Source organism: Zophobas morio, unplaced genomic scaffold (assembly GCF_036711695.1).
Source record: "Zophobas morio isolate AGI-343-1 ecotype UQ-CSIRO unplaced genomic scaffold, CSIRO_AGI_Zmor_V1 ptg000046l, whole genome shotgun sequence".
NCBI classification, from domain to species: Eukaryota; Metazoa; Arthropoda; class Insecta; order Coleoptera; family Tenebrionidae; genus Zophobas; species Zophobas morio.
In genome coordinates, this window is record NW_026972151.1 from 4,001,659 (window position 1) to 4,029,560 (window position 27,902).

Consider the following 27,902-nt stretch of genomic DNA (forward strand, 5'->3'; position numbering starts at 1 on the left):
ATTTATTACAAAAAATTTGAGTTGATGTCAACCAAGTGTTGATGAGGACGATTAGAAAATGAACTGACGACAGACGACAGAAGACAGGCAGACAATCGGAAACGAAAGACTTATTTTTTCATCAAAATAATATATTAAATATGTTTCTTTTTATATGTGCTACGTAAATAGCATACCCGTGCTTCTACAGTGTGTCTAAATTTTATTTGTTTCAAAAATTTGTCCAACGTTAATAATAATTCGTCGCTTCTTAAATACAATCGAACTAATTCATTTTTTTCGAAAAATTATAGTATTTTATTTTGCAAAATTTTATTTATATTGTGATAACCGCAATAAGCAAAAATTTACGTCGAAGCACAGTCCAACAAATCCTCCTTCTTTGAAAAATGTTACAATTTGATTTTGCGACATTTTATTTGGGATAACCTCTATATATAAAAAAAATATAAATAATATAGTAATATTGTGAGAAAAAACCAGTGGAGTCAAGAACACCCCTGCAGTTCGCATATTAAAAATATTAAATATGTTTGAAACAGAAAACGAATGGGAAAACATTTATTTTTATACTTCGAAATAATTTGACCACAGGCACGTTTCGATAACAAGCTCCTGCATTAAAAGAAAATGAAATTTGGTTGATTTTGTCTCCTCAAGACAGAAGAGAGAATTAATTTAATCAATTAAGCTACAATGGAGCAAAACGCCTCGAAAATAATTTTAGGCCAGCTGTGACTGCAGTAATTATTATTTTATTATCATTAAATTTAAATATAAATCAGAGGAGGAGTTTTTTCGTACTCCGGGGGTCTTGAAATGTCGAAAAAACATGAAAATAGTCGTCCAATGAACACGATTACGCCCCCCCCCCCTTCCGCCCCAAGCACGACGTCTACAAACAACTTGAACATAGCAAAATAGTAAATTTTAATCTTTAAAAAAATCATCCGGTGTATAAAATGTATCAAAACTTACATCTAAAGATGTTGTATCTTGGATATATGATTTCTTGCTGGTGAGTGCTACTAAAAGCGGCACTCATTTAGACATTTTGTTTACACCGTTGCCATGGAAACCGTGCGTCTAGTCGCTGTATGTGGCTGGAATCGGGTCCTGCTCCAACAGTAACTCAGTTGCGAGATTACATTTTCATTCTGCGCGAGTGAAATTGTTTGATTTTAAATAAAAATAATGAATTCAGTTGATTGATTTAATAAAAAATCGTCCCCTGTCTTACGACGGTAAAATTTTTGTGAAAAATTTAGGGACAGCCACCCCCGATTTATTAAAAAAAAAAGTGTTCATGGCAAAACGAGACTTTCATAGATATTATATAACAAGTATGGTAAATTTTTGTGGATGTGCGGCTGTGAAAAAAATAATAAATTGTTTTGCTTTGTGTGCCTCCTCAGTAATGATTTAAAACCAAAAGTGTGAAGAAGAACTTTTTTACTTTTATTGAATGTATTTTTACTTCCCGAACGTAAGCTAAGGAAGTACAGTAATCGAGTCCATCGACCAAATTGTCACTTTTGTATTTTCTCGACGTGTACCTTAGAGTACAAAAAAAGTGGTCTCCCGTTTCCGTCTGTCTGTCTGTCTGTGTGTATCCATTTTTATTAGACAAGTAATTTCCGAAACTAGTGGACCGATTGTTGTCATGACCAAAATTTGGATAATCATCCCCACCACCAATGGGAATTTATAATAATTTTTTTTAATCCTTGAAAATAAGATACTCCGACACTTCTGGTGTGTGAGTTCGTGTCGAATTTTCACCTTAGACATCCAGAATTTTTGGAAAAAATTCAAAACTGAATAACAATTTTTGCATTATAACTTTGAAACTACAAAACCGATTGCTCTAAAATTTTCTAAATATTTTAAACCTATCGTAATCATGGTAAATCGTTAAGCAAAATTTATTTGTCTGTCCCCTCCCAAAAAATTAATGACGTCATCTCAAAATTGTTCCGAATAAATCCCATCCAAAATGTGCAAAATATCATGAGTCTATACTTGTGATTTATCATTGCATTAAAAGTTTTTAAATTTCTTAGATAGAGTGTCTCAAAAAAATGAATGAAGGAGTCAATTTATTTTATTGATTAAATCGGGAACGGCTCACTCCGTTTTCTCGAAAATTTGGGAATACAATACTGTTGTCATTAGTATTATACTACACCTATCCAAAATGATATACATGTTTTTGCAAAAATGTTGATGACGTCATCACAAAATTTTGTTAAGAGAAAACTCATTTGGAACGTACGCCCAGCACGCTTCTTTACATTTACTTTAACGTTATATACATATCTTTACTTTAACTTATAAGGGTTCTCACAAAAAAAATAAAATTTGCATAATCAAATTTTATAATTTTTCGAAAAAGCTGGATATTGTAGTATTGTATTTTACTGGCGAGAGAAGTCCTGTCGAAATAACCTTCGACCAATTTTTGTATTTATTTCCGTCACACAATTTCGTCTATTAATTGGTTATAACAACCTGTTTTATATCTTCAAACTCATCAATCAAATAATGTCCCCCATTTCAAAAGGTGACGAGCCGCCACTGCAATATTTACTTCCGTCGCTCCCATCGAACTTTAACCGGTCCTTATAAAAGTTACAGAGTTTGGATTTTTTGCGTAAACTAAACGTCTTTTTTTAGATGACAGTGAAGTATTTTTGAAACGATTTCATTTGATCTATCATTCGTCCGAATGGGGTAAAAAATAGGCTATATAGCGTCACTCTGTATACTGTTCCAAAAAAATTCATTAAGGTGCTCATTGATTTCAGATTTAGCAATAATGTGTGCGGATTGTCTCAAAAATATTAAATCCATCCAGGCTTGTAGTTTTGCCCAGAAAGTACGCAAGATATTTCTCCGAAAAATTGTTCTAAAAATTAGAAAACATTTATTCACTCCCTCTAGAAAACTGATAACGTCACTGAAAAAATTATTCATAAACATATACTGAAAAATTTGCTCTGAAATAGATGCGTTATATTTATGTAATATGTGACATTGACTGTACTTGAAAGTTGAGGGCCATAAGTAATGAGAATACAGATAATATTTCGTACGTTATACGTAAGCTAATGTACATTATTATCATACAAGTGCGTAAAAATGCTTTTATTCCATTGAGTCATATTTCTCTCATGATTTGCCTTTTTACAATTTCAGTACCTTTTTAGAAGGTATTTCTCCTTGTCACATAAACACAGAATTTTATCTTGTAGAAACTGCACTTACTATTTCAACATTATAAAAACATAAATTAAAATATGAAATATCTCATAATTTATTAATTTAAATTAGTAAGTACAGACATAAATAAATTATATGAAAGAAATATATTCTTATATTATGGTTTTTCAGTTTTTGAACGTTTCTATGTTCAAATTTTTTCTAAACCGCTTCAATTTCTGGTCTAATAACCGACTTTTCGAACTATGAGTCAACAAACAAATCTCAAATTTCCCTCAAAGTCGTTGACGTAATCCCCGACTGACCACTCGATGATTCTTTCCACGTACAGGGTCACAATCAAGATCAAACCCTACTCTCCTTACACACAAGCACCATAAAAAATAATTTAACAAAGCAATGCAACACCCGTGGGAATTCCTGTATAATCATGCCCACCCAAGCGGCACATTTTTCCGGCTGTCTGTAGTACCGCTCGTAGTACCAACAGCACCGCAACCGCTCCCCACAAATGCTCGACCAGATTCACTTTCTGCAGACGATGGACAGATTGGGGTCAATGTCAGCAATGTGTAGGATGTTCGTAACGCCACCTGAGCAGCGGTACCCAAATAGTACCTTCGAGTCCTATTCCCAATGAATTAATAGTACCATGCACTTTCACACCATCGCATTTTACATTTTAATGAGTGTCTCTGCCTCTGCAGCGGTACCAGAGGGGGTCGATCCCCCCTCGGAACTCCACTCGTACCACTTACTATATAAGAGTCTGCATTGTTTTGGATTATGTAAGAAGTGCCAGCACGTGTCAAGCAGTGTTTTCGAAAATGGTGCTGAAATTCGGTGAGTGCACGGTTTTTGAAAATTTGACGGTACTGCCGGTACTTACGTAATTTCCGCAGGGAAAGCGTTTTTTGATTGATTGTTCCGCCTGGTTTTTACTAGATCGGTTTTGGTGTAATGAGAAAATTGTGTCATGGTGTTCCGCTGGTGTCATTCAAAAATCGCCCACGTTTGGCGCCTTGTTGGTACGACGGGTGTAGATGGTGATCTAGTATAAGAGATTTTTTGACCTGGTTGTTCGTTTGGCCTTTTGGTATCGGGTTGGAAAGGCCACGCCGGTTGTGAATATTAATTCGATCGGCTTGTAGTTTGACAATACGCTTTCGGAATTTTTGGGATTGTCGGTGCGTGGTACGTTGCGTGATTATTATTGAGTAAATTACAAGAGTACTTACGCACAAATGGTAAAAAGCAATTTTGAAAGTTGTTGGGTATGTGTGATTTATACGACAATTTCATAATTATTGCAAACAGTTGTCACCTAAATCGCAAATGGATGCATGTAATTTTCGACGAAAATTATGAAATGCTGCACATTTTTGTAATATATCATTATGGGATTTTTTATAGGACATTTAACCAACTGTTTCATGGATGACTAGTTCTGTTTTTTCGTTTCTAATTTTTTGTGTTCAAATTTTATGTTTCCCGCCAAAATCTTTATTTTATTTTAAACTGTACTTAGTTTTATTCTGTTACTTCCGTTTTTTTAATATCACTGTAAAAACTGTGAATTATGTTTCATTTTTCTAATTATTGTTTTAGACAGTACATTAATTATAGTTGTGTCCCTATCCTTTGCCTGCAGTTTTTCTATCTTAGTTTTTGTTACATTTTTTTCTATGTAAAATTTGTCTTTTAAAACTTGTACTTATCAAAGTCCAAAGATATTTTTTTTAATATAGTTTCAATTAAAAAGTATAATTTAGAGTTTAAAATGGTGAATTATTTTTGGATGCTAAATTATTATTTACAAATTATACAAAATATATTTTTCAAATATCACTATTAAAGTCGCGTTGAAATTAATGAACCGAGCGAGCAATAAAAAGAAACGATCAAAGAGAGCTGTTTTTTTTAAAGTTTGTCTTTGATTGTTGCATTTTCAACCCAAACTTTCAAATTGGTAATCTGACAAGGCGAAAATTCAAAGACAAATCTTTAAAAATCTATGGCTGCCTTTGATTGCGTTTTTTATTGCGCTCTTGGTATAATATTAAATTCCGTTACTAAAATAAAAATGTCATATGCATAGTCTGCCCTGTAATTTTGAACTAATTTAAAAGAAAATGTTTCATATAGACTTTAATTTCATAGTATTTTTGAAATTTTACTATAAGTTGAGAATTATTTATTATGATGAACTATTTTCGTAAATGTTTCAGGTCGTGGCTTAAAAATCAATTAGTTTTACATTTGTGTTTCCTAATTTTGTTTTATATTTTTTAGATTGTTTTTTATCTTCTTTGTCTTGTCAATTTAGTTTTTCCGCCAAAATTTGCACATTATTTTTTTCTCTTATTAATTTTTCAACAATTTCCACAGTGTTCACTAGAGGACTATATACCTTAATTTAAAATACATAAACATTTTTAAACAAAAAAGTAAAAAAGAATAAAGAAAAAGTCCTTGGAAATCCAATTTTGAAAATAATTGGACTTCCAATTTGTTTTCTTAACGAGAAATATAATTTTCAACATTCTCTTTGGTTTTAAATTCAGGATGATGCCAATCAAACCTGCAAATACCTGGCAGGAAAATGTCCCAGTTGATTAAGTATATAATATTTACAGTATTTTAATATAGTTTCGAAATTACTATAACTAGAGAACCGATAAACTATTAATATCTGTTAACATCTATACAAATTTATTTGTTTCTGTCTTCTTTTGTCATTGTTTTTATATTCTCTAGATTTGTCTCATTCGTCTATTTCTTCTGAATTTCTCTCCATCAATATTAATAGATGTTCCCGAAAAATTATATTCAAAAATTCTATCTAGAATTTGTAGATATTTTCAGTTGTAGGTACTAAAATAAATTAATATACCTATCTTTAAAACCTCTGAAATTTGTAAAGAGTCCGCAATTTTGGATTCTTCAAAGTTTCTTCAATTTCTGAAATCTCTGTTTTGTCAGAATCTTCAAAATCTATAGAATTTCTAAAATTTTTATAACAACTTTCTTGAATCTATCAGCTGTGGATATTAAAATAAATTTATGTTGTATTTTCAGACTTTTAAATTGCAGATCTTTAAAACCACTGAAATTTTTAAGAATGTCCAAAATTTTTAGATTCTTTAAAGCTCCTTCAATTTCTGAAAACTCTATTTTCGGAGTTTGTTTAGAATCCATAGAACAGGCATCCAAAAATTTTTGTTGTTATAGAATTTCTAGAGTTTGTTAGTTCTAGAATGATATTAAAATAACTGTTGTACTTTCAGACTTTTAAATTGTAGATTTTTAGGCATTTCTTGAATCTCCAGAATCTACAAAATCTCTAGAATTTGTAGAAACTGAAATTTATCGAATATGTAGATACGAAAAACTATCAACTCCCATAGAATTAATGAAATTTATAAAAATTAAGGAGCTTCAGATATCTCGGAAATTGCAGAACTTATAAATTCTACACCGTCCCAAAATCTACAATATTTGTAATTTCAAAAATCTCGAAGATCCCTATCATTTCCAGAGTACTTAAAATTTTTGGCTCTAATGAATCTAGTAATTTTCGAAAACTTTTGAAAAGTTGTCTGAAATTTTTTCAATATTTTTAGTTCCATTATTTTTTTAATTTATAAAAAATATATGTTTCTAAAACTTCTATTACCTCTACATTGCCGAGAATTTGTGAAACACTATAATGTTCAAATTTTTCTCTTTTCTAAAATTTCTAGAATGTCTAGAATCTCTACAATAGGAACTAAAACGTATTTCGACTAAAATTGTTTACACTTGTCTGATACACCATGTATATCAAACTTGTCATAATAATGAATACAAAACAATGAAGTAATTAGTTTTAATTATTTTTGTGATTAAGTAGAGGAAATTAATTCAAAAACTTGCAAGGCAACCGGAAACGGAGAGACCGTGACAAAGAGGTTTAAAAATTTTATGATTCCGTTTTAATACATTAAACTCCAAATTATTTATCAAAAATAAATGGCCAATTACTTTAAGTTTTGTATACAAGTACTTGCTAAAAATTATGTTACTGTATTCTAGTATGTACCAATGATAAATAGCGGTTGTTTTCTGGATATTGTCTTATTTGATCTTTTCTTAATCTACTTGATAATTAAGTTACCAGTCAATAAGCACATTTCGCGTGTTATCTAACTTAAAGAAATAGATACAATATAAAAAAAAAATAGGACGAAAAATATAAAAATGTTAAATTATAGATTTATTACTATGTAATTTGTTTTCTATACATAAACATTTTGAAGAAATTTCCCCGATTCATCTGAGATAAACACCCTGTACAATTTCTATTTAACCGTTAAAGTTAAAATCTAATGAATTATTATAGGTTATTTTCGGACCACATCATATGCAGGTTTTCCTTGTCGTTCTAAAGTAAAAAGAGTCAAGGTTCAAGAATACATAAAAACACCACTTGAAATCAAAATAGAACAAAACTATTTTGAAAGTTCCACTTTAAAGATAAATAAATAATATTATTACGTATTTTTTATTATAGATTTACCATTATTCGGTTTGGTTGTGATGATGCAAAGATTCTGCCTTGCAACAAAGTTAATTTCACCATCATTTTTTTTTTTTAGTTTTGTAAAATAATGACATCTGATTTACAACATATATAAAATTTATATATGTTATAAATCATAATATAATAATTCAGCTGTATCCTTTACTCAAACATATACATCTCTGAAACAAAGGAGGACCAAAAAAGTATTTTTGTGTTAAAATCTTGCACCTGATCTTACCTAAAACAGGTTCGGGTTTTTCTAAAAAAAAGAAATAATAATACAACTGCACTAACGTAAGCAAATTTGATTAATGAAACTAAACAACCCACTATGCTTTCAAAAACAATTTAACTCGCACATTGTTTACAAAATAAATGTAGTAATTATATCCATTAGTTTTGTTTTTATAAACTTTTGTTCCATCAAAAGCGGTACGAGTATATCCGATTAGAGATTTAAATTAACACCAGCACATGTTAAATAAACAAAAATCAATTCTGGTTTATCATTTTAGCCCTTCTATTGGCATTATGCGCCATATCCATAGCCAAAGACGACCAAAAATGGGTATGGGGCGACAACCATCGAGACGAGAGCAGCGGACGTTTAAATTTTGACAGGTACGAAAAAAGAACAAGTGTGAATCTATCTTGACTAAAGACTTTTTTAGGGAAGGACGCTATGAGGTATACGAACATGAACACCAATTCCGGCCGTCCGAACAGTACTACGAGCACGCATATCGTCCAGAAATCAACCACATCAACCGGTACTATTATTCTTGTTTATTAAATAATAGATTAAAGTAATATCGATACATATAAAATCGTAAAACTTGTTCAATATTTTATACAAAATGACGTTTGACACAATTTTTAATTTTTCTACGCATTTTCAGACCCGGTGGAGTCTACAATGGCGCCACTTCTGGCAACTACGGCCAAGGTCACCCCCACTACCCCACAGACACCGACAACCCAAACCCAGCCGTCCTCACAGGTCCCATACCATCATGGGTCAAAGAAGGTTCCTTCAAAAACTACGACAAATGTAAATGTACTGAAAAATTCAATTGCCCGGCACCTGGAATCTCCTACGGTCACTGCGACGTGGGCAAACAATACTGTTGTTACGCCACCAAAAAGCAAGACCAGATTGGAGGACCACCACCCAGTCGTCCTCACCATTCCATCGAAAATGGTATTCTGGTGGGACCAGGAGGTCCAGTTGACGTGCCACGTCCGGGAGGATTCAGACCGGTTAGACCTGGGTCTGGGTTTGGTTTGGGAGGAGGAGGAGGTCGAGGAGAGTACGGGCCTGGGCCTATAAACAACAGGCCTGTTCATTCACCGGACAATGGGATTTTGGTTGGGCCTGGAGGACCGTTTGATAGGCCAATTGGGGGGAGACCGAGTGGGGGGTATAGTGGACATGGAGGGTATGGGAGTTATGGGTTTGGGAGGTCGGGGAAGAATTGAAGTGGGTTAGGAGGACAGAACAGAAGACTGTTGTGATTGTTATAACCAAAATGTTTTAGATGATGTTAGAGATGTTATTTAAATTATAATTTTTTAGAAATAAAGAATAATAACACGTTATACATATTTCAACTATTGAAAATGTTAGATAAGTTGTAAAATTCATCATCATTGTTCATTTATTGTAGGAATCTGGGAACATTTTCTTCGGTAGCAGTAATCGTACCGAGGTTTTGTAGCCAAACACAACAAACTGTAAATTTGTGTTTGATTGTTACTTCAATACATTCAAATCAACAAACGTTCGCTAGGTATTTTATGAAGAAACTAATTTTTATGCACACCGGCGCGGCGTCTGTTCCGAATAAATTCTACTCAAGATGTGCAAAAGAGAATGAGTTTTTACTTGGGATTTAGATATCACTGCATTCATATCTTTTAGATTTGGTTATACACATTGCTCAAAAAATTAATGAATGAGCCAATTTATTTTATTGATTAAATCAGACCATTTTTCCAGAAAATTTTGGAAATACAATACTGTTATTTTTCAGTTTTCATTTTACACTAAATAAAAAAAGTCAGTGAAATGGGGAAAGGAGGTGGGCGGGGCTAAATTTAGCTTATTTCTAGTTTTATGAGCAAGTAGTAGCCCCGCCCACCTGCCCCTTCTTCGTTCCAGTGACTACCCTTGATATTGTTCAGTACTATTTTAGCAAGTTTTAGCCCCGCCCACCCACCCTTTTTTGTTCTTAGAGGATATGTCATTTACCAAAATTAATCTTATCTTAACAAGTACTAAATTTAGCTTTTTCCTGCAGAACCTTTTAAAGCAAGCGATAGCCCCGCCCACCTACCGCCTCTTCATTTTCACTGATTACTCTTAATGTTGTTCAGTCATTTACCAAAATCAATTTGTCGGTCTGTCTACGTCGATCTTTATTTGACAGGTAATCACCAAAACTACTGTACTGATCGTTGTGGAACTGGAAGTATATTAGGAATAAGATGTAGATAATAAAAGGCTCACCAAAATTTGGCTGATCACCCATACTTACGAGATGACGCCATTTCAAAAATTTGTAACGGTAAATTTGTGTTTAATTTAATATAATAAAGTACTCCTACATTTGTACTGTATAAAACCGTGTTGAGTTTTTACTCTAGACAACCAGATTTTTGGAAAAAAAAAATCAAAATTGACTAACAACGTTTTGCAATTTAACTTTAAAACTACAGAACCGAATCTTGATAATTTGTTTTAAGGTTATCGTATTCATGGTAAACTGTGACTCAGAATTTATTATTTTATCCCCTTTCAAAAAATTCTTGACTTCATCTCAAAGTTTTGCCAACCCCAGTAGCAAGCAATATTTTTCTAATATTTATACAAGATTGATATAATATTAAATGTTGACTAGATATTACAAATATTTATATAATATTCATTTTATATTTATAAATTTATATATGAATTTCAACATATATTACATATTTATGAAATGTCTTTTTATCAAGATACCGAACAACAAAAATGAAAAAAAAAGTACCATGTTGGGACAACTTGTAGGTAATTTATGTCATAGGGTTTTTATTGGAGCAATATTAAAAATTGATTTGAAAAAATACCAGCTATTGTGAATTTGACACTATTCGAAATCTCGCTTTGCACACTATTAATTGCTCATTAAAAAGTAATATTTTTTTTATTTTTGCGAACAAAAAATAACAATTTTATTAATCATTTTTATAAAACTTACTTAAGTTTGGGTTTCACCTACAGATGCGCCTGCTCTGCTGGAACGCGTTTGCGCAATGTGCAACATATACATATTTTCTGTTATTGTTGGTGGTTCAAAAAGTATTTTGTGTAAGTTCATGCTGTTTGTCCTATTGTGACTTGTGATTATCGGTACTGCGATAAATTCAGAATAGTGTAGTAAATACCGTTTTGTCAAGAAAACAGTACTAAACCTACATAATCTCACTTCTACAAGCAATGCAGAAAATGCAATTTCTCAACACGTAAGTATATTTAAGAGGTTTAATATTTATGAATATAAGCACATTATGAATGTAGAGACAAAATGATGAATGTCCGGGCGCAACCAAAAAAAAGAAGAAATCCAGTTAGAAATTGCGGGAGATACGCAGAAATTGAATGAGTTGGTAAGCATTTATTATTCTTATTATTAACTCCTAGTATTTATAAACTAGTTTCAGACTGATAATAATGTTTATTTGCCAGGAAGAGAAGATGTAAAAAAACATGTACCTATGCAATTTTGAAGAAATTATTAATAATGAACCAAATTGCTTTCAAGTTTTCAGGGCAAGGAAAAAAATAAGCTCTCTTTTAGTGAACTCACAATTAACAAGGCTACAATATGTAAAGTTATGTGATTTCTTAAAAATTACGAACTTTGTAAGTTAATTTAATTGTAGGTATGTACCACACGGAAACGTCACAAAAACGCCACAACTGCTGAAATTTAAAAAATGGTAGGATCTTATTAAGCGCAGACAAAAGCAAGAATGAATTCTCATCGAAAAAAACATGAGGTATGATTTTTTTTATTTTAATTAATTATATCGCTTTTCAATGAATTGGTTATAGAGCAAATAAATATTAAATAAATATTTCTGTATGACGATTGAAATGTAGCAGAAAATTGTTATTTCCATTGACAATGTATTTTTATTTCATTGTAAGTTGGAAGTGTATTTTTATGTTTAAAAAATTTATATTGTGTTTCACATCAGGTGATTTTTTAAATTTATGCTCTGGTTGCCCATGAAGCTTATTATGCCAGCAGTTTCAGTTTCACTGCTGACATAAGTGTCATGGGTAACTACAGCAGCAATTAAAAAAAATCACCTGCTACAAATTTTCAACGAATTGGTTCTATGGACAAATAATTTTTAAATGTATAAATATTGCCGCAACGTTTCAAATACACTATTATTTCCAGTGACAATGTATTTTTGTATTTAATAAATATATTTAATAAATATATTATATTGTATTCCATACAAGTTTTTTTTTATATCCATACCCCCTTTCATATGTAGAGCATTTATTAAATGTTCTGAATTAAATAAGTATTAAACATTGAAAATAAATATATATTCAATATTTAAAACCAATATTGATTTTCTAAAAAAAATCTGTCGTTACCTATATTATTTAAATGTTAGAACTTCAATATTTATTACATATAAAATGTTACTGGGGAATTAATCCTCTCTGAAATATGTAAAATATTATTATTTTATACTTATGGTCTTTCAACACACTCATAAGTTTTAGAATTACTTTTACAGGTAACTCAAAAAATTAATGAAATTTTGTATTGGAAAAAAGCATTTGAAACAAAGGCCTAGCATGCTTCTTTACTGTTACTATATACTACAATATTACATACATATCTTTATTTTAAATTATAAGGGTTATTACCATAAAATAAAATTCAAGAAATCAAATCTTACAACTTTTTTGAAAAATCTGGATATATATATTATACTGTATTTGAAGAGCGAGGGAAGCTCTGTCAAAATAACCTTCGCGGATTTTTTTTCATACGAGTGCTGATGTCGGGCGTTCCAAAATTTGTTCTTCATCTTGCTATTTTCTTTCGATCCTATCACGGCCACGAACGTGAGTTTGAAGCTTGAAGCTACCATGATTTCGGAGATGCTGTACCATTGATGTACTTAAATGTTCGCGCACATGGAATCGCTCGATTTGGTATAAATTACTAGTCAAGCGTCACTGGCTTGTCTGTTTGTTTGAATTTAAAATATTGAGTGTAGTTGAAACAGCGATCATGATGGATGGACACAAGGGCAAATTGGCGTTTTGTTAGACTGCGAAAATAATCCTGTTAGTATTGGAAATGAAGTGATGCGATTTTCACACTTTACATATGTACATAACACAACTTGGTGGGAAGAAATTTAAGGGAATAAACAAGCTGGACGTTCTAATAAATTAAAGTCGCGAACCAACGCCTCACCCCAAGGAGTAGTTCGATAGATTTGTATTTTATTGTAGACAATTTTAATAGGGAACTATCAATCGACTGTGATTTGATGGCCTGTTATCGTAATTCGAGAAAGAACCGGAAGGTCATTCGTTCCAACACACGCATGAAAAAATGTGGCAACAGTGTTATGATTGAAATCCACGCTCATGGATCTTTAACATCTCATTGGTTATTCTTTGTTACATCCCCTTTTGTCAGTTTCTATTGAGGATTTTGTTGTGTTCGATTCGTTTTATTTTTGCGGACCGTGGTACCAGTGAGTGAGTCCGCCGAAAATTCCAATGTTAAGAGAATCCCATTTTTCTGTGATTTGCGATTAGCACTGCTCAAGTAGAAAATCAATCAATTCAGTTTAATTTAATTTTAAAACAAATATTATTTCTGATTCTCCCACGCACCAGCCTTCCTAGTCTCGTTACAATTTAGACTTCATTTCAAACTAAATCTTTGTCAACAACTCTACAAAATAAAAATATATAGTTAAGTGCCTCGATCACACCTTGTTCTGCTACTATAAATATTGTTACGAAGTAAACCCAGGTGCATCATAAACGATACGACGTTTCAGGCGTCTTCCAGGAAAACAGAGAAGCGGTTTCTCGAAGCTTCTTGTAGTGTCCCTTGTAAAAAGAGATCAGCGCTAGAAGTGTCGGGCTATGTCTTGAATACGAGCACCTTGCGAAGACAATAACAATGTAATCTCGGTAACACTGGTGTCAGAAGTGGGATTCAAGATTATTAATGGATTTTACGAAGCTTTGCAGAAGAACTGGAAAAGTGTTGTAAAATTATGAAGGTTTATGGCTTTCAAGACTAGAGCTCAAACTTGAGCGATAGACGAACAAATAAAACAGATGATGGCTGTGCTTTACGGGATGGAAGGCCAGGTAAAGAAATAAACGAGAAGATGGATGCAAAATAGATAAGCATAAAAATGACATAATCACATAATCCTCAGCCTAACTGAAAAATTCCAAAGGAAATCAAATAAAGACCTTAAAAACAAATTTGAAAAGTCTAAGAAGAAGTCTAGAGTAAATTAAAGACTGAGGAAAATCAGCCCAGGAATGCATGGAGTATTAAATGAAAACTGTACAAGATCGACTGGATCAACTTACGATGGTCATTGTCAGAGTTAGGCAAAGCCGAAGTGTCGAGGAATCAATCAGACAAATATTAAAAACGACTGCGCGACGTCAGGCGATAAATTTGGCAGTGTCAACCTCAGTGGCGGTTGGTGTCATTATCTAATCAACATTATCACGAAAATTGTGATGATGAACAGTCATTTTTAATTTGTGAAGCATTTTAACGTCTAGGAGAACTCGTATAAGTGACGAAAACCTAGAAAAAGTAGCAATTGTTATTAAGAATTCCCGAAGTTGTAGGCCACGACTGCAATAGCGCTGGCGATCGAGAACTTCGTTTTGGGAATAAACTTTTAAAACAAGTTTTTGCAGTCCAAATAAAGACAAGAACACAGAAAGCTGGGAACCTCTACAAGAATTTGAAGCAGATGTCAAAAAACTGGAACGTATTACACACTCTGACATTTGCGACGGAAAACTACTAGAGAACGAAGAAAACGACAAGGTAGAAAAGCTGCGGGAGAAATTGGCCTCTCTCAAGAAATAGAGAATATTGTGCGCTGTAAGAAACTCCTAGAATGTTGTAGGTGTAAGCGCCAGGGGCATTTTAAACGTGACTGAAGTGCTCGATCACCAGCTCCGACACAACAGAGATAATTATCCTCACCGAAATGTACAGGGAAACAAAAACAGCCAATACCAAGTGAGAAAGGGCTTCTCGAAGCTTCTCGCATTTTTAGTGTGCTTGTTATAAAAAGGAACCACCGTCGGAGGTGAGTCTTGTTTTGAATATGAGCACGTTGTAAAGACAATATAATTATGGCATTAGTTTATTGTATAGTATTGTGTTGTGTAAGCTAAGGAAGTATTGTAATCGAATCCATTGGCCGACTCCCTATCCTTATGTTTCTTGACCTTTCATAACCCCTAGAATACGTAGAAATAGGTCACCCGTTTCCGGCTGTCTGTCCGTCTGTCTATCTGTCCGTCGGTATGTCTGTCCGGCTGTCTGTCTGTTCGTTTGTTTGTCTGTTTTTAGAGTCTCCGAAACTACTGGACCGATTGTGGTCTAAAATCATGTAGATGGTAAAACTATAACCAGAATTTGGATAATCACCTCCACCAACAATTTGATGACGAAATAAATTCGTATAATCAAATTTTACAAATTTTAATTTTTCGAAAAAGCTGGATTTGTTTTGTCGTACTTCAGGGGGAGGGGAAGTTCTGTCCAAATAACTTTGGACCAATCTTTTATTCATCAAATTAAGAACGATTCACCCCATTTTGTCCAAAATGCAAATAAATTAATAATTAGAATAATAATATCTGAACGTTTTGTTTTGTGGCTTATTTTAATTTTATTACTCTCTTTTCAGACGATAAACTCATTCAAATCAAGCAAATTTCTACGTGACATTCTCTCTATGTATAAACATAAACAATTCAAATTACACATGTTGCTGAAAGGCCATTTTTCCCGTTGATTATCTGCTGTAAATATATTTTACAAAAATACAAAATGCAAAAACTGGCTTCTTCCGGGCGTTCCAATAATTTATGATTTGCAACCAGACAGCCACCTACATAAAGAGCTCCCGCCTTCGGACGGCTATGTTTTGTTCTCAGTAAAGTTTCACATTTTTATTTTGCTTTTCTGTTTGTTCAGTACCATCGACCCATTTATCAGCGAATCTTACAGTTGTTCAAAATTAAAAAATCCATTTGCAGAATTAATTTTGTGCGGAATTTAATCTAGATTGAAACTAAAAAAGTTTTTTACATCTCAGCTTTCTACTCTTCTTCTTTTTTCCATATATTAAAATGTTGAAAATATGTAAATTAAATTTTTTAACCAATTTCTATTCATAATAGAAAAAGAAGGGGTCCCGAATAAATAGTAGCCTTAAGTCCCTAAGAATCCAGATCCGCCCCTGAACGTCCCCTTGGAATTGGACAACCACGGCGCAAGGGCTGCGGGAATGTTATTTATGCCGCTGATTTTTACTTTGTTAAAGGTTATCACAAAACAGACATTACAAGCGAGATTTGTAGGACTTATACTTCAGGCGTGAGGGAAGTTCTGTCGAAATAAACTTCGACCAATTTTTTTGCCGCCATGTGTCGTTGTTTGTTTTACCCTTACTTCTACATTATCTAGGTACACTAATTTTTACTATCATATTGTTACAAAAAAAATGGGTTGTTATGGGTTCTAGTATGTATGTCGATGATGTCGTCGGTGATGGCGGCCGGGCGGCGTTCGGTAAAGAAAAACCAGAAAGCGGAAGTCGCGATGGGTATTCCAGAAAGACCTCGATCGCAAAACATCTAGAAGGGCAGTATGGGTTTAAATAGAGGCCATCAGCGGGAACGAGTCAGTTTCAGCCAAAAAGTGAAGTCCAGACAATGGGAGAAGTTGAATCTAGTCAAATCCATTCCAGTCAGCATTATTTTGTGCAATATGAATAATATTTAATAAAATTACTCGCTGCTAGTGAAAAATATCCAAGTAAAAATTATTAGCCTGCCGACACATGGTTGTTAAGGGTGCTCTTCTGAGTAAATTTGTCCTCGCAGTTGGAATTCTAAATGTAACAGCATGACGAGCATTTGGACGAGGAACATGAAACCTTAACGAATGAACGATGTCGCTGCAATCCAACCTACCATGTATTATCTTCCAAATAAATCTGGCACCAAGTCGTCTTCTTCGAAAGACCAACGATTCAAGATTGTGTGTATCTAGAAGTAGATTATAGTCCGTACCACGTGGGGGATAGCTGCCGGCAATCTTGACGGACAAAAACTTTAAAAAGCGACGCTGTATTTTTTCTACCACTAACTGGTGACAAATATAATAAGGAGACCAAACGTTGGAAGCAAATTCAAGTTTTGATAAAGCAAAAGAAAAATACAAGGATTTTAACACTAGTGGACTATGAAATAGTTTAGCAGTTCGCATAATGAAGCCTAAAGTCTTAAAAGCAGCAGAGGCAATACTCTCAATAAGATTTACGAAAGTCATATTAGTGTCAAATAGTACTCCAAGGTCTTTAATGATGGTTTCTTTGGATCATGGTACGTCATTGATCTTATAAGAAGAAGGAACACTATGTTTTTTACAAGTGTACGAAACTATACGACATTTGTCAATATTTATTTTTAGCTTATTACGAAAAGTCCAAAGTACAATTTTATTCAAGTTGTGCTGCAGATAATTAACATCATTCACACACGAAATTCTAGAGTAAAAATATTCAAATCATCAGCATAGGCAAGTGCATGACAAGACAATGATCTAAGAAGATCATCAATAAACAATATGAACAACAGTGGTGCAAGATTAGACTCCTGAGGCACGCCTGATGTAGAGACATATTCTTGTGACTTATAACCATTGTAAGAGACATAATTAATTCGATCTGATAAATATGACATTATAAGGCCAGGAATGATTGAACAAAACCGAAGGAACTAAGTTTATGTAAAAGAATTTGATGATCCACAGTATGGAAGGCGCTTGAAAAGTCGGTGTAAACCACATCAACTTGGCCGTTATTATCTAATTCTTCACAAATAAACTGGGTAATTGTCACAAGATTGGTAACTGTTGATCGTCCAGATATAAACCCATGTTGATAAGGAGAAATGTAGGATTGAATATTATTAAAAATTGATTTATATATAACTTGCTCAAAGATCTTAGCCAAGTTGGACAATATTGCGATTGGACGCTAATTTTTCAATTGCGACTATTCATTCTTCTTGTGGATCGGAATTATCCCAGCTCGTTTCCATCTAACTGGAAAAGTAGAAGTGGATATTCCTTTATTAATGATCAGAACTAAAGGTTTAACTAACGTAAATCTAGTATCATGAATAAGAAAACTTGGAATTTGATCTTCACCTGCAGTGTTTTTGATGGGGAAGGTTGACATTATTTTAAGAAGCTCTTCTTCGGAGACAGGTATAAGTTTAGAACTTGGTAGGTTACTATGAATATCATTAACTGATAGGTCTGACGAAGGACGGTATATATCAGAAAAGACTCTTACAAACGCATTAACATTATCTTCAGCCGATTCGTATGTTATATCCTCATCGTGCATTTTACCAGGAATTCTGAAGGTACCTTGTTTCATATGAATAAATTTGAAAACTTCGTTAGGACTGCACTGAACAGACATTTCAACGTTATGCAAATACAAAGTATAAGCTTCAGCTGTTTCAGTTCTGCAAATTGCACGAAGTCGCTTTACTGAACTATGTAAAATGCACGTTCTTAAGTGGTAGCATCGTCTAGAAAAAATTATTTGCAATTAAATATAATTGTTATAGACGCCACTGGTAGTGTTTCATGACCTACCATAACTACTATTCAATAAATAATGGCACAGACAACTAACATTAAGAACCAAAAAAGTGGTGCACTGATAAGCAACGTGCAAAAACACGATAAGGGCCAGTGATTTATCAGTTAATGTCTTTGACAGTGGAGAATTTTTCCAATTCCGAGCATGTCGATATGGTAATGCTGTATGGTGTGGCTGCTTTCCAAATCGTGCGATTCCGTGTGTGCGATTATGGTACCTTCAAGCCTCAAACTCAGAATCGTGGCAGTGATAGGACCAAAAGAATACTGCAAGCTGAAGAACAAATTTTAGGACGCGTCGAAGAAGAGCCCGACATCAGCACTTACCAATTTGCAGCTGAAATTGGAGTTCTACAGTTTGCAAAAGAACAAGGCCTACATCCATACCACGTTCAAAAAATGGAAGTTTTGAAGCCTGCTGATTTTCCACATCGTGTAATTTCCTGCGAATGGTTAGAGCAATATCGTGGACGCCCTAACGATTTAACTTTCGTTGTGTTTTCAACAGCCACAATTCTCGCATTTGGCCCGATGGAAATCCACGCGCTCGTCGCGAAGTACGATTTCAACAACGGTTTTCCATAAATGTGTGTGCCGCTGTCGTAAATGACAGCTTAGTTGGATCATATGTTTAACCAAATATACTGACCATGGCACAGTACCTCGAGTTTGTAAACAATGTGTTGGAAGAGCAGCTAGATGTGGAAGTGCCTCTAGATGAACAAGTTCGCAGCATAAGATGCGTGCATGAATAACTGAATGGCTAAATAACCATTTTGCTAACCAGTGGGTCTATGGGGTTGGATGAAACAGTTTATGGAAATCAACAGTGTCCAGAAACTATCCAAGAGCATCAATCACGAGTGGAAGCGGCAGCCGTTAGAGTTCGTGGAACTCCCGGAGTTTTTTTTTTATCCGTGCAAACAGGTTGCGACAAACTGAAACCTGTATTGCTAGTCAAGAACAACATTTTCAACATTTGTTGTTGCAAGGACGAAGCATCCGTCAGAATAAAAAGTCGATCACCATGAAACTTTACCAAAAATTGGCCCTTCTCAGGACCACCATTTTTTTCTACAACAAATAATAATCTTTCGGGCTGACCTTTAACGATAAATAAGTAATTTTAAATACATGACTGAATGAATGATAACGAGCAAAAGTCGCTTTTACTTTTAATTAAATCTGAAAGTGTTTACATCGTTTTTATTCGAATGTTTTTCCACCTACTGTTTAAAAGATGGATCAGTGGCATCACTTCGAGTGTGGTTCGTTCTACAATTATTGCATATATTTCGAAATCACCCTGTATCTGGTATATCTTCTGAGTTTATCAGCTTTTGTTTTAGCTGCTTTTCAGAGAGTTTTTAGTTCTTTCTATTACTTTGTTGATCATTTCTTTAGTTTGTTGTCATTTATCTTCCTGTACTGGCTTTCGTAAGGTTTTATTAATTTCATTACACTCTATTGAGCATCTTTGTCCCTATGACTAATGAACTGGAAATGCTGCAGAGCTCTCCACATGTATATAATAAAACGAAGTGACAAATTGAATGAAAATTAGCTCGTTTTCAGCACCGAAACGAAGCCGGCGATAAAATGTTTATACTTTGCATGAATGTATGTAATACTAGACAAAAAAGCGATCATAAACTTTTGAGACAAAAACCCCGACATTCATCGCCCATCAAAAGCTAATCTACCTCCATAACTTTGAGTAGCCATGAACCCGTCCAACTACACGATTATTGTCACAAGAGAATCGTCTTCATGGAAAACTTAATTAAGTCTTGTATATCAGCCGCCGTAGCCACTCATCGCAGATAACCACCCTGCAGACCTGCTAAAATTCGTATTCCTTCCTCCAATTAAAATTTCATTTTCACTTGGCACCAATAAACGCGCTCTTCCACGCCCCAACAGTAGATCCCGCAGAAGATATTTCGCATCTTACAGCGTAATTATGCGCGATAAATGTCGTGATATAATCGCGACAATTTAATCTCTTATTGGATAGGCCATTACGGACAATTAATTCCTCTTGCCGGCAGATCGAGCGGGCGCCGAGAAAACCTACAAGTTGCAAAGTTGCTCCAAATTGCATCGTAGACAATGATGGGCGAAGTTTAACGGAAGCAATTAGCAAATCACTGCAAAATACAAACAGGGAGCACGGCTGACCCGTAATTGTGTTATGTTCATCATTCCGATGGTGCCTACAAAACGAACAAAACGTCGCACACCTAGGATACACACAAAGAAACCCCACTTTGATGCAGCACTCTAGCTCCACAATTAAATAGTTCCCAACTTGCGGAATTAATCCCGGGAGATTGCGCTAACAAGATTCTTGCACCGTAAAAGGACGGAGTTGCTGGAAAGGGCTGGGCGGTGTTGCTTTTTGGGATGATTATTTATAATTGGAAAAGTTCGATCTGGGTTAGGCGCAATACGTGCACACTTGCGTGTTTGAATGTCGTTGAGGATTGTCCGACGTCAACCAAAATTGAGCTCGTTTGGGAAATGGTAAAGGAATATAAACACGGTCATAAAAGACCCGGGTTTTAGGCAAAATGGACTATTTTTATTTTTTAAAGCAGTTAATGAAATAGGTACCTAAAATTTAAGCGTAGTTAAAATGCTTAAACAAGCAACAGTTTTACCAACTTTGTGAAAAATTGGCAGTTAAGAAAAGTGAATATTACCTAATATTCAACATAAACACATGAAAATAATTTCAAAACATCGTTTTTACAAGCACTGATAATACACAATTTGCCAGATTCATCCAATAGTGAATTTAAATACGAACTTTGCAAAGTACTTTTGGGTTCAAATATTCTTTGAAATAAAATACAAAAGGCGAAATTCAATAATTTTTTCAAAAAATTGGTCAAAGTTCCACAAATCCTACTTCTTTGAAAAATTAAAAAAAAAATGTTTTACAAACTGTTACTTGTGATAGCCTCTATACACTAAAACAATATAGAAAAATAATACCCGTCACAGTGTAGGAAGCTAAATGGTATCCTATAAATCTGACGAACTATATTTTATTTTGGTTTGTCTACGACTTTTTTCAATGCCTATATATTTTTAGAATTCTTGTAGAGCTAGTTTTTCTGAATTCATTAACACATCACACTTTAAACACCAATATTCAGTCACCATCTCTGATCCGAACGCATTTTTACGCAAAAAAAGAAATTTTAGAAATATTAAGCAAGTCAAAAATGTGTCATTTTTCGATGCCAGAAAATCTAATTTGTATTTAATATTTATAATTTATAATATCGTGAATTTTGGAAAAGATTTACTTTAATTTGTACACGTTGTTTATCATTTATTTCACTTTTTATTTCTCGTTTAGACGGTAAAATATTGTTACGTTGCGTGGTAATTAAAATAGGCGTGAGTAAAACTCAACAATTTATTTCTGGGTAATACAAATTTATATGACAACAAAGCGAATATAATTCCGACTCAACTTAGACTCTAATACTCTCTCGTTTACTGGGCCTGACTGCTCCCGACTGGATAGTTCGCCATCACCGCTTCGAGCTCATTCTGGAGCCCTTCGCCGAGACTTTCGCAGAACCTCTTCTAGGCGCCTTTTTAGTCGATCGTCATCACCGATGATGAGTCACGGATCATCGCCATGCATACTGGAAAGCCCTCGAGAAAATCCATAGGCGTCGTACCGGGGCGGCATATGGGTTTATTAGCAATAATATTAATATCAAATTTTCCATACATTTTGTAAAAAGTTTTAGACCGTGTTCTCGTTGTGTTTTCTGTCGGGAGACGAATATATAGACAAAGTGTCATTTTGGGATAAAAACACCTTTTTTTTCTAATTTAAGGGGACGTAACTCCAAAATGGCATTAGACTCCCCATTACGGTTTAAAGTATTCGATGGCTTGGAACTTCCTAGTCCTACATGTGATACTCGATCTATTTACTTTGAAGAGAAGAATGTATAGAAAAGGGTCATTTTGAGACAAAAACATCTTTTTTTTCAAATTTAACGGAATATATATACAGGATGTTATTGAAAGGTACGTACAACAAAATGGACAGTTCGCGAAGTCTAAGAAGTCGGAAAAACTTATTTTGTGTTATCAAAATCATAAGGGGAAAATTAACCCTTATTCAACCTTTTTAGACGCTACTGAAGGATAAATAGGTAAAATTAATTTATTTTAGTAAATCCTAGCAACTGTAACAATAAAACTTTCGTCAAGACTAAAGGTTGCTATAGAAACGAAAGATGATCTTTTTATCAGAGGCGTACAACCAATTTGGACATAAATTTTAATAATTTTTATCTCAAAAAGGAGAACACTTTTACCTGAACTTTTTTTTAACTTTTAGCACCTATACTTCGAAACCAACTGCCGATTTTATTTTGTACGTACCTTTCAATAACAGGCTGTAACGTAGATGGCTGGATCGCAACCCTTGGAACACACGTTCCGGTCTTGTTTAATGAAACCAAAATCCCTAGAATCGATACTTTTGCCTTCATCTTCGTCTTCAGAAGTCGTTACAAAAATTTAAAGCCAAAGATTAAGCCCCACCCATACCTGGCCTGATCTAAATATGTTAGTAGTAATGAAGTTTTCATTTGCTGCCAGACCTAGGGGTGGAGCCTAATTGCAAAATCCATATTTCCCTACAACAGATTTCCATTTTAAACGTGTTTTACGTTTCTAAGAATGGGAAAGATGGGCTGGGTTATATTTTGCCTTTTTTTTTAATACAAGTACATAGTATTCTTTGAACAACACGATACTCAAAAACATCTTTTATTTCTTGTAAAGAAATAAGTATTTTGCATTTAAGGCTGTACGGCACCGCGAGAAAATTTCATCTCCGGGAAATATGCAACTTCTAAAACAACCCATGCTGCCACTCATCTCTAATTATAGGCCGCTTCCCCATCTACGCGTTTTTGCGAATCTGCGTACGCGTATCGTTGGCATTCGCAAGCTTGCATTTAAACATAGCTTCCCCATTGCGTGCGTATAAACGTAAAACGCGTAAAGGCGTAGCATAAAATATAAGGTAATATAACCTCAAAATATAACCAAGTTGTCATCAGATCTGTCATTACTTTCATATGTAATTCGAAATGGGGAAATATAATAAGAAAGTAGCAGTAGAGCTGTGCCAAGAACTCATCACGAAATTATGTTTTATATACCGAAAAAGGAAAAATAAAGTAAGGAAGATAGCATTACGAAAAAAAATTATTAAAGTGTACGCCTTGTATCTGGAAGCAAAGAAAGCGAATGAAAGACAGTTTTGGGTGCGACCTATTTTTACTGTAACAAACCGATTATTGCAAGGGGCCAGTGCAAATTTGTCACACACAATGAGAGATTCTGATCCGGAAAAATATTTCAATTTCTTTAGAATGACACCCGACATGTTTGATGTCTTACTTACATTGGTGGGAGCCAAAATAGAAAAAGAATTTGTCGTAAGGGAGCCCATTAGTGCTAAAACACGCTTGGAATTAACGTTACGATTTCTGGCGTCAGGAGACAGTATGACTTCCATCTCTTACCTGTTTTTAATAGGAATAAACACTGTGTCGAGAATTATTGCTGAAACATGTACAGCACTATGGGAAGTATTAAAAGATCAGGTACTGTTGATGCCCACAGAACAAAAGTGGCAAAGTATTGCACAGGAATTCCATGAAAAATGTAACTTTCCCCACTGTATTGGTACAATTGATGGTAAACATGTAGAAATTGAGGTAAAAACAATATGATACTTATAAACATTGAAATTGACAACATGAATTTTTCAGGCCCCGGCTAATTGCGGCTCTACATACTACAATTATAAAGGTCGTCATAGTATTGTCCTGTTAGCTGTTGTAGATGCATTTTCATGTTTTACCATAGTGGATATTGGTGCCACTGGTAGACAGAGTGATGGGGGGGTCTTTAGACACAGTAGGTTGGGACAGGGTTTAGACAACAACACATTGCAAGTGCCTTCACCTGATACCATTTATCAGGGTCCCATATTGCCATATGTATTAGTGGGGGATGAAGCTTTCGCACTTACAACTTACATGCTGCGGCCATACCCTAGGAGCGGACATTTAACTATTACGAAAAAAATATTTAATTATAGACTCAGTTCCGCGAGAAGAACGGTTGAATGTGCCTTTGGTATATTAGCATCACGATGGAGGATCTATCGCAAACCGATTATTGCATCTGTATCAACAGTGACAAAAATTGTTCAAGCCACTGTTTGCCTCCACAATTATATAATGAAAAGGGAACTGCAAATGGCCGCTTCTCAACGACAATATTCGAATGTAGCCCTAGAAGATTTAACAATTGATGCTTCATCAGCTTTGCAGAATTTACACAGAACCGGTAGCAACTTTCATTCACGTAATGCTGGAGTTATTAGAGATACATTTGCATCTTACTTTGAAAACAATTTTCCTGTCGTATGGCAGTGGGAGAAGGCCTTACAAAACGATTTTTAAAGTAAATAGGATGAAATAATATTTTATTTGTAATATATTGATATAAGCTATTGTTTATATGTCAATTTATTAAAAAAACAGTTTACAAAAACGGCTTATTATTTACGGCAAACTTTCCAGTTCGTCTTGCACTAACGTTAAAAATTGTATTTCTAGCCGGGCTCTGTTTCTGTATGGTAACTGGCGTAGTCCCTCGCCTAAGCGAAGAAGAAAACCATCAACAGGATCTAATTTGTCTTCGCTTTGTAAAACTTTCAATAAAGCTTGCTGTATATCATCTTCAGTTTTTTTTCTCTTAGATGTTGGAGTATGTTGCTCACTTGCTGATCTTTTTGTATGTTCGCTAGACCTTCCTGGAGTAGGCTCCCTCGAACCTCCTGGAGTAGGCTCCCTGGAACCCCTTGGTGTAGGCTCCCTAGAACCGCCTGGTTGCACTATATTCGAAATTGTTCTGTAATAAAGTAGTATATTAGAAATAAAAAAATACATATTACATTAATGACTTACGGCGCACGATCTAATACATCATTTAAAAACGTCATTGATGTATAGTGTTTAAACGATGGCCGCACGGACTCTTCACCTTCCGTTCCACTTGGTTTATATGCCATGACTTTTTTGCGGGCTCGTACATATTCATCGCGCAATTGTTTCCAACGTTTTTGTATGTAGTCTAATGAATATTGCAATCCTACAGTATTTTGTATTTCTGTCCAATAAACCTGCATCTTTAATTTAAGCCTTTCTTTTGTTGGGAGCCGATGGTCATACAATGGTGGTCTTTTTGCAACTTCACCAATTAAGACTTCGTCAAACGACGAGGGCGATGGAGTTTCCGCTCGAGTTTCATTAGCCTCTGCTTGTCTCTTCTCAATTATAGTTAATATATTGTTGTCGTCGGCAGCAAATACATGTTTTTCCGCGTCAAACCCTCGTTCATTAAAACACATATGTTCTGCAATATTTTCACACATAGTATCTAACAACCAGCTGCAATAGCCACATTTATATTGTATTCTCGCTTCAGCCATAATAACACGTCTTACACAGCATCTGTTGAACTAATAACACATTAGTGCACGTGCACATTACAAACATTATAAACTGCAAAGCATTTGAGGTTATGTTTGCATTGTTTGCAAACCATTCGAATTTGACCGCCGTAGCACCTCTTTTCTACGCGTAAAAGTTAAAGTAAAATCAACTCGAAGCGAAGTGACCTTGGATACGCGCGTACAAAATTTTCTTGGATTTCATTGGTCGAATGGAGATACGCGACATTCGCACTTCGCAAATACGCGTCCATGGGGAACTTACCTGAGGATTATGGTCGGAATTATGTATATGAACACGCTTTTTTTGTTATGTGCATTGGAACTAAAGATCTCATCAGTCTCTGACGATGATTTTATTAATTTATTTTAAAACACACATTTGGCTTTTTTTCATTTCTTAGGACAGTAAATTAGGTCAAACCACATATCAAAAATCTCTCGTTCAAGGGACTATCACTTTATGCTAAAAAAAAGGAGGTGCTATTGAAAAAAATTATGGACGACGCCATACATCTGTCAAATATAGCTCAAGAATTTTGAAATAAATGTTACAAAATGGCAATTTTTATATACTAATCGACGTGGTTTTGCGTTTTTACTTCCCGAGGGTAAGCTGAGAAAATAATAGTGTTTTCTTTCGTAGTAGATAAATATTTTAGTTCAGTACTCTGCTGTATCTGCAACCCGAGAAATACACTTTCCCAGCTGACAATAGGAGCAATAAAACTATTGCCAACGAAGCGAACAATTTTAACCCTTTGACAGTTTTCACTCTTATTTTTTAATTCCTGTTTCTACAAAAATTGTACTTATGTGTTGGGCATATTCTGTAAGTAGATAGAATAGAAAAGTAAAATTTGCAAAAATATTTTATTGTTGGTATCTTACTGCATTTCATAGTAATCTTGGGTTTTTCCGACCAAAAATCTTAGAAATTTAGGTAGGTACCTAGTTACCTCTCGGAATGTATTTTGAATGAAATTGGTCGAAGGTTTTTACGACAGAACCTCCCGCGCCTCTGAAATGCAATAAAACAAATGCAGCTTTTTCGAAAAATTATAAAATTTGATTATGCGAATTTGATTTATTTTATGAGAACATCTATAAGTTAAAATTTTTTCCAAAAATTCTGGATGTCTAGGGTGAAAATTCTACACGGATTCACACACCACAAGTGCAGGAGTATCTTATTTTATACAATTTAAAAAGAAATATTTTATAAATTTTGGAGATGACGTCATTCCAATCATGGAGGGGATGATTAGCCAAATTTTAGTTAGCGTTTAACCATCTATTATAAAATTAGAAAACCAAAATTTGGTACTTTATTCCTATGCGAAAGTACAGTAGTGATTATTGTGAGAGGATGTTTTGTGCCGTAATCAAAAGTTAGTACCCAATTTATTTTGAGCAGTGCTTTTTATTTCCCGAGCGTAGGCGAAGGAAGTATTGTAATCGACTCAGTCGGCAGACCCTCTACTTTTTCGTTTACTCTACCTTTCATGACCCCTAGAGTACGAAAAAATAAGTCTCCCGTTTCCGTTTGTCTGTC

At 34.3% G+C, this 27,902-nt stretch overlaps 3 protein-coding genes across 3 annotated transcripts in view; 1 reads left to right on the top strand and 2 right to left on the bottom strand.

The window, feature by feature from the left end:
• The window catches only part of LOC135142073 (uncharacterized), a 70,800-nt gene that overhangs the window by 12,351 nt on the left and 30,547 nt on the right, over positions 1-27,902 (bottom strand). The window lies entirely within an intron of this gene.
• LOC135142276 (uncharacterized) lies at positions 3,985-9,385 on the top strand. The gene is made up of 4 exons (XM_064073961.1): positions 3,985-4,065; positions 8,302-8,407; positions 8,458-8,556; positions 8,686-9,385. Exons 1-4 carry the CDS (start codon positions 4,050-4,052, stop codon positions 9,263-9,265), a joined length of 801 nt encoding a protein of 266 aa, XP_063930031.1. The 5' UTR covers positions 3,985-4,049; the 3' UTR covers positions 9,266-9,385.
• LOC135141956 (uncharacterized) lies at positions 25,388-26,111 on the bottom strand. The gene is made up of 2 exons (XM_064073570.1): positions 25,803-26,111; positions 25,388-25,746 (listed from the first exon to the last, which is right to left on the bottom strand). Exons 1-2 carry the CDS (start codon positions 26,021-26,023, stop codon positions 25,398-25,400), a joined length of 570 nt encoding a protein of 189 aa, XP_063929640.1. The 5' UTR covers positions 26,024-26,111; the 3' UTR covers positions 25,388-25,397.

Coding starts and splice junctions, on each gene's coding strand:
- LOC135142276 (XM_064073961.1), top strand. Junction 8,408..8,457: donor GGACGTTTAAATTTTGACAG/GTACGAAAAAAG, acceptor AGACTTTTTTAG/GGAAGGACGCTATGAGGTAT. Junction 8,557..8,685: donor GAAATCAACCACATCAACCG/GTACTATTATTC, acceptor ACGCATTTTCAG/ACCCGGTGGAGTCTACAATG.
- LOC135141956 (XM_064073570.1), bottom strand. CDS start 26,023: ATGCAGGTTTATTGGACAGAAATACAAAATACTGTAGGATTGCAATAT. Junction 25,747..25,802: donor GATGTATTAGATCGTGCGCC/GTAAGTCATTAA, acceptor ACTTTATTACAG/AACAATTTCGAATATAGTGC.